Source organism: Bombus pascuorum, chromosome 7 (assembly GCF_905332965.1).
Source record: "Bombus pascuorum chromosome 7, iyBomPasc1.1, whole genome shotgun sequence".
Classification (NCBI taxonomy): domain Eukaryota; kingdom Metazoa; phylum Arthropoda; class Insecta; order Hymenoptera; family Apidae; genus Bombus; species Bombus pascuorum.
The window spans coordinates 249,277-258,310 of NC_083494.1; the positions used below are offsets into that span (position 1 = coordinate 249,277).

At 35.5% G+C, this 9,034-nt stretch overlaps 1 protein-coding gene across 1 annotated transcript; it reads left to right on the forward strand.

Moving 5' to 3' along the window:
- Nucleotides 1-823: 823 nt before the first annotated feature.
- On the forward strand, nucleotides 824-3,468 carry LOC132908800 (odorant receptor 30a-like). The gene is made up of 4 exons (XM_060963135.1): nucleotides 824-986; nucleotides 1,945-2,048; nucleotides 2,919-3,194; nucleotides 3,400-3,468. The coding sequence occupies exons 1-4, from the start codon at nucleotides 824-826 to the stop codon at nucleotides 3,466-3,468; spliced, it is 612 nt and encodes a 203-aa protein (XP_060819118.1).
- The last annotated feature ends 5,566 nt before the right edge of the window (nucleotides 3,469-9,034 follow it).

Sequence of the window (9,034 nt, forward strand, 5' to 3'; positions counted from 1 at the left end):
ATTGTTAATGATGTGAAAAAGTGTTTCAGTTATAACGTTATTTGATACGGTATCATCGTTTCTAAATTTATAAAAAACCATGAATCAGAATAATAAAAATATTACCTTGTGAACGTTTCTTCGTCAACGATTTACCAGTCAACGTAGGTAGTTTAACACCTTAGATTCTTACTTGTTATAAAAACATATCACTATATGTATTTATTTTTTTTCAAACACTTAGTATTTCAATAAAACTTTCAAAATTAATTTCAGATAAACACCGTGATATATATTTTGTAAATATATAGCAAACACTAATAATAATCCGTAAGATAAATATTCTTAAGATACTTTTAACACCCTTACTGACGATACACATTAGACAAGTACATATCATGTAAATCTTTTTCAGACGAACACCACGTTCGAGTGCACATCAAAAGACGGTCAAATGCACTTTTCAACTATACATTTGTCTATGAGCATACGTTATGATACGATTTTTTTTTTCTGGCGATACATCGATTGTCCGACAAAGTGTCGGTTGTACAATCATTCGAGGGGGTGACAATCGCACATTCTCTTTGAGACACACATGTATAATACATCTATTCGTGTTTGTTCCCTGCTTGTCAAGTTCATAATTGATTTCATTTTTCTTATTCATGTAATAATTCGCCTTACATAAGGCACATATCCATTACTAAATGATTAAAGTATCTCGACAGATCAAAGTGGTGTTACTTCGAATCATTTGTTGGCTGTCGCGTGATTTAAGAAACAAGATAGAGAAAAGAGGGTCGTTATGCAAACTGGACAATACACAGACATGTCCATCAAAATGTCAGACTTTCTTTTGAAAATCACAGGTATCTCGAAGGCGACCGATAGTACGGGAGAGAGGCGACGGAAATTCATGGTGATCTATACCATAGCTGCACTCGTTTACGGCGTGTACGTGAACGTCGTGGATATTTATCATAACTTGCATAATTTGGACGTGAGTAAGAAAATCGTTGATCCTCCATGGACACGTCTTTTGCTTCTTGCATGAACCGTAAGGTTTTCATTAAAGTGTGAGCGAGTAGTTGATCGCACAATGTGTCTGTAAATAGTACGATACATTATACGGATTTAAATATATCTCGTTAAAAAAGCTTGAGAGCGTTCTTTCGTTGCAGCTTGTAGGATTTTGCAAGCGCTTGTCCTATGTTATTTCAAGTGCTCCTTTAACTTAACTTAAATTTACAAGTTGCAAAAATATTACTAAGTTATAAAATTGTTCTTCTCGAAGCAAGTTTTACCGATTAAATATTACAAATCGTTTCCTCAGCATTGTATCTTTCTGGCTTCCAATACGTTGAACATAATGTTGGCGATGTTCAAGCTTTCGGTACTATACTTTTATAAAACGAAATTTTCGGATATAATTGTATACGCTCGAAAGAATTTCTGGCATATCAATTACAATGACGATGAGAAGATACTTTTCGCGGAGTGCAGAAATTTTTGCAAGTTGTGGACAGTATTTATATTGCTTATTGCAGAAAGCTCTTTGTCTTTCTATGCAATTGTACCAATCTGCGGTAAGTTAATTCATCGATCAAAAGATTAAATAACGTTTCTTTTTTTTTTGTTCTTTTTTCCAAAAGAAAATAATTTTCGGAATAACGAACTAAGTAGCTATCTATATTTCGTTATAGAAGGATTATACTTTATTTTTCATATATTCGCATATTCGCATGTTTTTCCTTCAGATATGATAAAAACAATTGTAAGTCATAATACATTGAGAAAATAAATTTTCGCGTTTTAAGTTATGGAAATTCAAGGACTAAATTAATGTTCGAAGTAAGACTACCTCGGTCATACTAAACTCATTCTAGTCAAATCTGATCTTACAAGAAACATTTATATTAATCAGGAGGATATTAAAAAATCTCGTGTTTCACTATATTTCAGCGAACATTGCAAACAATGGTTCAGAGAGGTTACTTCCGTTCAAAATGTGGGTCAATCTACCATTAACCGTGACACCTTATTATGAAATAATGTTCGCCATCGAGGTATTGCAAATCTTCGTACATGTATATTTTAAACTGATGGTCGTTTTTCCTTATGAGCCCTCAAGTTTTGAGAAGTTTAAACTTTCAGCAACTCTGTACCTTTCGTTGCCAGAATAACTTCTCAAGGTTTGCAGAAGAAATAACATAGCTTGATTAAAAAAATATTTAAGTAAAATGCCTGAAACACGTGTCACATTTTCTTATTGCACAGTTATTGGTTGGACAGTTCTTGAAAACTGAATAAAATATCATATATCGTAATAATTTTTCATCATCGAATTACTATTTATACAGTTACTGGCCGTACAACAAATTGGCGTAAGTTATTTATGCCCCGAACAATTCTTATGTGTGATGAATCTGCACATAGTCTATCAGTTTCGTATGCTGCAAAAAACGCTATTGAATTTGTGGTCGAACATCGACGAACAAACTGATATCGCCGATTATTCAAACAAATACTACATAATATTGAAAAAATGCATCCGAAAGCATCAGTCGTTGATTCAATTGAACGCTAAACTCGAGCAAATTTTCACGTTGCCGATTCTCAGTCACATGGTTATCTTTAGCGTGCTGATGTGTTTCGACACGTACGAAATCGTTCTGGTACGTATGAACGATGGGTCTGTTTTAGCCCTTAAAGAATACCGTGGACAGGAGTGCGCCGTGCCATTTAAATTAAAAATTTAGTGAAGTTGATCAAGTGCGATTAAACGTTTCGTTATTATTCCATACTAGAGATTCTACTGGTGGTAAACTTTAAGGGTTGAACGAACGACCATTTTTTCCTACATTTCACAAAATATTCTAATCTTCGAAACCCGAATATATTAAATCTTCAGATCAGAATGTTGTACTTGTACGTAGGCAAACATATCTTCCGGGAAACGACTTATATTTTTTTTCCACATGATCGGTAGCTTTGCCCATATAATTTTCTTCACATATATCTGCCATAGTTTGGTAGAAGAAAGTACGAATGTTAGCATAGCGTCGTATTCGGGATGGTGGGTGTGTCTGCCAATGAGCAAAACAGGCAAAAAGATACGAAAGGATATGAAGATGATGATGATGAAAGCGATGCGACCGTGTCAACTGACCGCCGGAGGATTCTTTCCTGTGACTTTGGAAACATCTACCGCGGTATGCAATCACTTTCTTTCTCTAATCTCACATCTACTCTGAAAGTGTCACTTTCGGCGATCATCGTGCGATCAAACATAAATTTTACTTATAACAGCGTAGATACGGTATTTTTGCATTTATCTTTATTGCCTATACATTTTTACATATCTATAATTAGAATAGAATACGTATTATAATAAACGTATAAATTTGTTCGTTACAGCTTATAAGCTCGACGATGTCATACTTTGCTCTCATGAGGGAATCGTCTATGAGAATAGCGGAGCAATAATTGACTATAAATGCACGGATTTGCACAATGAAAATATCTGAATATTAGCAAACAAACTTTAGTATTTGTATTCAAATGACTACAAGAATAAACCTAATATTATTGAATGATACGTAATTTCTTCAGAATATTAACGACAAATTTCCAAAATAAATTCACGTTCGGACTTTATTTCCTCGAATGTGCAGCTACTTCGTCTGCGATCCTACGTTGGACGCTAATAAAAGTTCCATCAAGAAGGCGAAGCACTCTTACGTCGCTTAAAAGTAACAAAAGCAAGTCGCTTTATGCATAGTCACGATCGTTCCTCGTTCTTTCTATCGTCACCTGTTCCGTCCAAACTCTCTGAAATGGCGTTCACGTAGGTCGTCAGAGTCGTCGTTGCGATGTAAAGATCTTGCTCTGCCACATTGAGCTAATAAAACTAGGTGCATCGTCTTTATCTTGATTATTCGACGTTGACCGCGCGAACGATGCAAGATACGAACATCTAAATTTTTCAAAATTCGAAAACAATTTTTATTTATGGGGGTACTTTGCGTATACCACGTCGATGTGTTACATTTGTTTCGACAATTAGTCGCGAGTCGTGAATCCTCGCAAAAGCTTCGATAACGCGATCAATGATCAGATAGGCGATAAAAATCAGATACGAGTTTATCGTATTATGCAAATATTTCTGATACAAAGTCGAAGAGTTTTGTACAACGGCACTGAGTACTTATTGAATATCGCAGAAAGTTAGAAAATATATTTACGGTGATCGTGCTTGGCCAGGTAATTTCTTGCTACGGTGTATACCTTGTGGGATTTCGACTATTTCTGGTGGATATGATAGGCGATATATTTCAAGTTGTATCGTTCAGTCGTTTCGTTTCAAATTCTCTCAGTTACTTACGCCTAAAGTTATCCCTTTACATTTTTATTGTTTTTGTTGAAAACTTTATTTCTTTTATAAATATACGTATGCAGTAATCGTGAAAATTAGCGACTACGCGATGTCAGGACTAAAATCTTGTGCTTGGAGGTCTGTAGCTGACTACGTTAACCAGATAGAATGGATACGCGATATACGGTAGTGTCCGGATATATTGCCACGAGCTATTTCCACCAACTCCTGCAATTGCTCGCTCAAAGCACGCCTCGTTGTCTGTGATCCGTATCGATGTAATTGAATTCGATATCGAATTATTCCGCTAAGCAAATATAATTTCTTTTACTTTTCATCATATTCTTACGAGATGGCCTCAATCGAATTATTGAGATTCGTGCGATCAAAATGATACCAAACATGAACATATTTGTCCAAGAATTTTTAACTTTTTAACTAAACCGAAAAACTCCTGCACACGGCAGAGTGTGCAGGAGTCAGATAATGTGTGCCAATTTTTGGTACCACACTGGGTATATAATCATTAAGCACGGTTTCGATCAGTGATCATATATTCGGATATTTTAAGCACCACGTACAACAGATGCAGTCAATTCAAATATCGTATCAGCTTTTTAATAAATATTCATGGTATGTCAAATTGCATCAATTGTACAAAATACATACTATGCAAATGTAAACACGATACGGTTCCCTATTATTTGACTAGATACACAATTAGTTTATACATCAAACCGAGTTTTCATAGAGAAATGAAAATATTATTAAATAAATAAACATAGTTATTTTTTGTTTCTGAACTTAATTATACATTTTCGTTCAATATTTTAATTGAACATAATTATATATATATATATATATATATAATGGCAGACAATAGAAAGTTTATAAAATAATAAGTATAAAAAAACGCTATAATTTTACAAAACAGATTTATATTTGATAAGAGTAATGAATAAGTATATGTATAATATACAGCAGAGAATAGACGATTATTACTAACACAGCAAAAGATCTGTACTGCAGAAGGTATTAAAATTCATAGCGTATCAATTTTAAATTTTCCTTTATCCGCAATTGTATAATACATATAGTAAAACTATAGTTTAAGATTGCACTTTTCACGAGAAATACACAGTCTCTCTGGAATATAATTTTCTGATTACATATACATCATTCGCACGACTATCGTACGAAAAATAATGAATTTCGTAACTTAAATTATTTTCCAGTATAAGTGAAACAGTTGCACAGTTATTTCATGCATTTTACAATAGCTATTATCCACATCGGAAACAGTATGTTGAACAGAGATATTTGCATAAAAGTACATTTACAAGCAAATTGATATTATAAACAATCCATCCATTTTTTTTCATAAGGTGTGAATCCTTCGTAGGAATACAAACAGCGATCTCACGCTTTTCCTCATCCATATACATAATTCAAGGTCTTTTGAAATTTGATTTCTCTGCTCTCATTCCCCGTGATTCATGGTGTCTAGAATTCCATTAAACGAGTTCCATATTTAAAGAAGTTTGCCAAAGTGATTCATAAAAAATATAAATCGTAGGAAGAATAAACTAACAGTTGATCCTGCATGATATTTACTTATTTTATTTGTTCACCTGTTCAAGATCGCATCAACCCTGCGATTATTAGCGATCACAACGACCATTTACGTAACATCTAATACGTAATGTATAACGTACATAATACATAACGCATAATAAGTTAACAATGTAGCAATACAGCAGTATATTATCCGTAAGTAGATTGCAGATTTTTGAGCGAATTATAATTAAGCAAATAAATGGTGGAACCTCGGTAGAAAATTGCTTTTAATACTTGCTACCAAGTATTTAAAAAAGTACTGTACCTTGGATATATCGTATATTTTATTATATTATATGCATTCTGTGCAATATCGCATTTTTAAATCTCCCATAAACGCATAAAAATCAGCAGTCTAATCAATTATAAGCGAATATATGTATACACACATAGCGGTTACTACATAGTCGGATAAGCTCAGTTTACAATGTTACAACCTATCCTATATAGCTATGTTTTTAAGAAAGCATAGAATAGTTTCGCATAGTTTTTGATCGTTAAAAACTAAATGAAACTCAAGCGAGAGATAAAATTCAGCCCTTTTGTGCAAGACATTTTTGCAGTTCGGTAGAAGGTCCATAAAGAAGATGCACCATTGTGATAGTTGCTCCTTTGCATCGCTTCTAGTTAGAAAGCGTGAATGTGTTACGTGGCTTTTTCGTCAATCGACGTTAGTGGTCGATAATCAATTTTTTCGCGATCGTTTTCTTCTGTACACCGTTTACTAGTCTGTTCCGGTAAATATTTACTTCAACGTAAATTAGATAGAGGAAGGACGCACGGGGATAAAGGAAAAGTAGGATGAGAGATTGTAAAATCAAAGCAAATACACGTGTCGAATGGTAGGAACTTTTTGGAGTTTGGACGCAATGCGATTTTCCGGGAAAGTTGCGGCCGTGGTAGAGACGGTGGCGGCGGCGGGAAATTCCCCGGGCCGAGCGAATTGGTCTCCATGGAAACCACCCCAAAGCCAATCCGGGGTACATTCGTACGTACATTTACCCTTGTCGAGGCGCGTCTGCAACACTCCCCTTACTCCGCTCTCTCTTCATAAACTTGCTTCCCTTTTCGCCCCTCTCGACTCTTCCGTATTGTCCCCCTTCTCCGTATCCCGGGCTCTCCTTCTCCCTTTCTCCCTTTCTCCCGTTATCTGCTTCACCTCCACCATCTTGCTCCCTTTTATTTTATTTTTCTCTCGCGTCTCTTTGTTCCGCTATAATCTTCCTACCCGATTTTTTTTTTATCTTTATAACCATCCTATTTCTCTATCGTTTCGTTTTATTTTACGTTCTTTTTACGCTTCCTCTTCCTTCCTCCTTTCACTTTTCCGCGTTCACTTTCCTTCGTCGCGTTCCAAACCAAATCAGTAAGAAACGAGCCGCTTATTTGCCAACTCGGCGAAACAAAAAACGGAGAAAATTGATGAATTATACGAGATAAGCATCGGTCAAACGCTTTTGCGCTGAGATCTAACGGATTTCGCCCGTGAACTTGAACAAATACTTACATTTATTTGAAATTCGATTTATATATTAATACGTAGTAATGATCGTTTCAATTCTGTAAAGCAGTAGCGAAGGTATCAAAATTTATGTAATAGGTAGCGAATGTAATTTAGTTTTCAATACTTCTCGTCAATGCTCTTCTTACATAATAAAAAGTGTCTGGTAGTGAGGGATTTCAATCGAGTCACTGTTCTTAAGAAAGACGTAATAAGAAGAAATATCCTTTGTTGAAAATATCATAAGCGTGATCGTATTTTATCTCTTGTAATATCGATCATAACTAGTAAACGTTAAATTACATTAAAACAATAATTACAATAAAATTAAATGTTTATGTGTACATACTTTTTTAAATTCTTACTAATTATATTTTTATTATCATCTTTTATTATTCTCCTTTTGCTACAATAACATTCGCATATTCTTCCAGCTTTTTTATTTTCTTTGTCACTCAATAACATTTTTCCTTTTGCGTTTCGGTACAACTTTCTTTTAGCTATTTCTTTCGTGTAGCGTTTTGCAATTCTCTTTCTCGTTTCACAGTATCTAACGTGTTCTTTGCTTCTTTTTCGTCAGTTTCTGACGTTAGAGACGCCACGTCAGCGACGACGCCAGCGGCGCGACGCGCGTCGTCCAGCAGATTGCCTGGCACGATGCAGCCTTATAGACGCCGCGTCGTTGCGTGTCTGATTGCTCGAGGCCCTGCGTTTAATCGAACAGTAACGCCGAAGAGGGCTTCTATGACGTTTGATAAGCTCCTTTTCTTTTTCTATCTACACTTTTGTTCTTACGTCTACGCAAATATTCTTTACACACTTGACAATTATTGACAGAAAGATCTCGTTTTATTATCTTCGTTGGCATATTGCTTCTTTAAAATTGATAGAAATAACTAACGATAGAAGGAGGAGATGAGTTTCCATTAGTAGAAAAGCACATAATTAATCGCGTTCATTTCGGTCACGGCACTATCTGTCTTGCCGCGTATAAGAGGGGATGATTTTTAAACATCGTGTTGCGAATAATGGATATACAGTGGTCCAACTGAATATTAAACTGAAAAGTAACGCGAGCTTTGGAATACTTTTACTTATGTAGATACAAAGTCCTATAAGTACCAATCCCGTATACGTTGACAGATTTTCTTTTCAATCTTTACTATACATTCTTTAGAACTTGTATCTTCGTTTAATCGTAATCTTCGGTTTCAGAACTTAAGATTAACGTGTGTTGTTTGTTAGCTTGGTTAGAGCGTAAACGTTCGAATACTTTCGTAAGCGGCTGTATATAAGTGTATATGGAGAAAATATAAATCCTCCACGGCTGTCTATCTCAACGCGTCAGCTGCCTCTGCTGTGTTCGTTTCCCTGGTTCTTCTTTCCCCAATGGGAGGAGGTAACTGTCCAGAACAGCGCGTCATCGGACTGTCGACCTGGTACGGTACAGCTTCTGGCTGTATGGTCCGCGGTATCGTAGGGATAACATCGCTCGGTGCTCTCTACCGGTCATGTGCTATTTGCCGAATGTGATTCTCCAGAAATCAGTGGCATTGGAA

Bases quoted from the DNA above. Each gene is read 5' to 3' on its own strand.
- LOC132908800 (XM_060963135.1), top strand. From the start codon at position 824: ATGTCAGACTTTCTTTTGAAAATCACAGGTATCTCGAAGGCGACCGAT. The intron at 2,049-2,918 runs GTATTGCAAATC...ACTTGTACGTAG, and splicing joins AAATAATGTTCGCCATCGAG to GCAAACATATCTTCCGGGAA. The intron at 3,195-3,399 runs GTATGCAATCAC...TGTTCGTTACAG, and splicing joins CTTTGGAAACATCTACCGCG to CTTATAAGCTCGACGATGTC.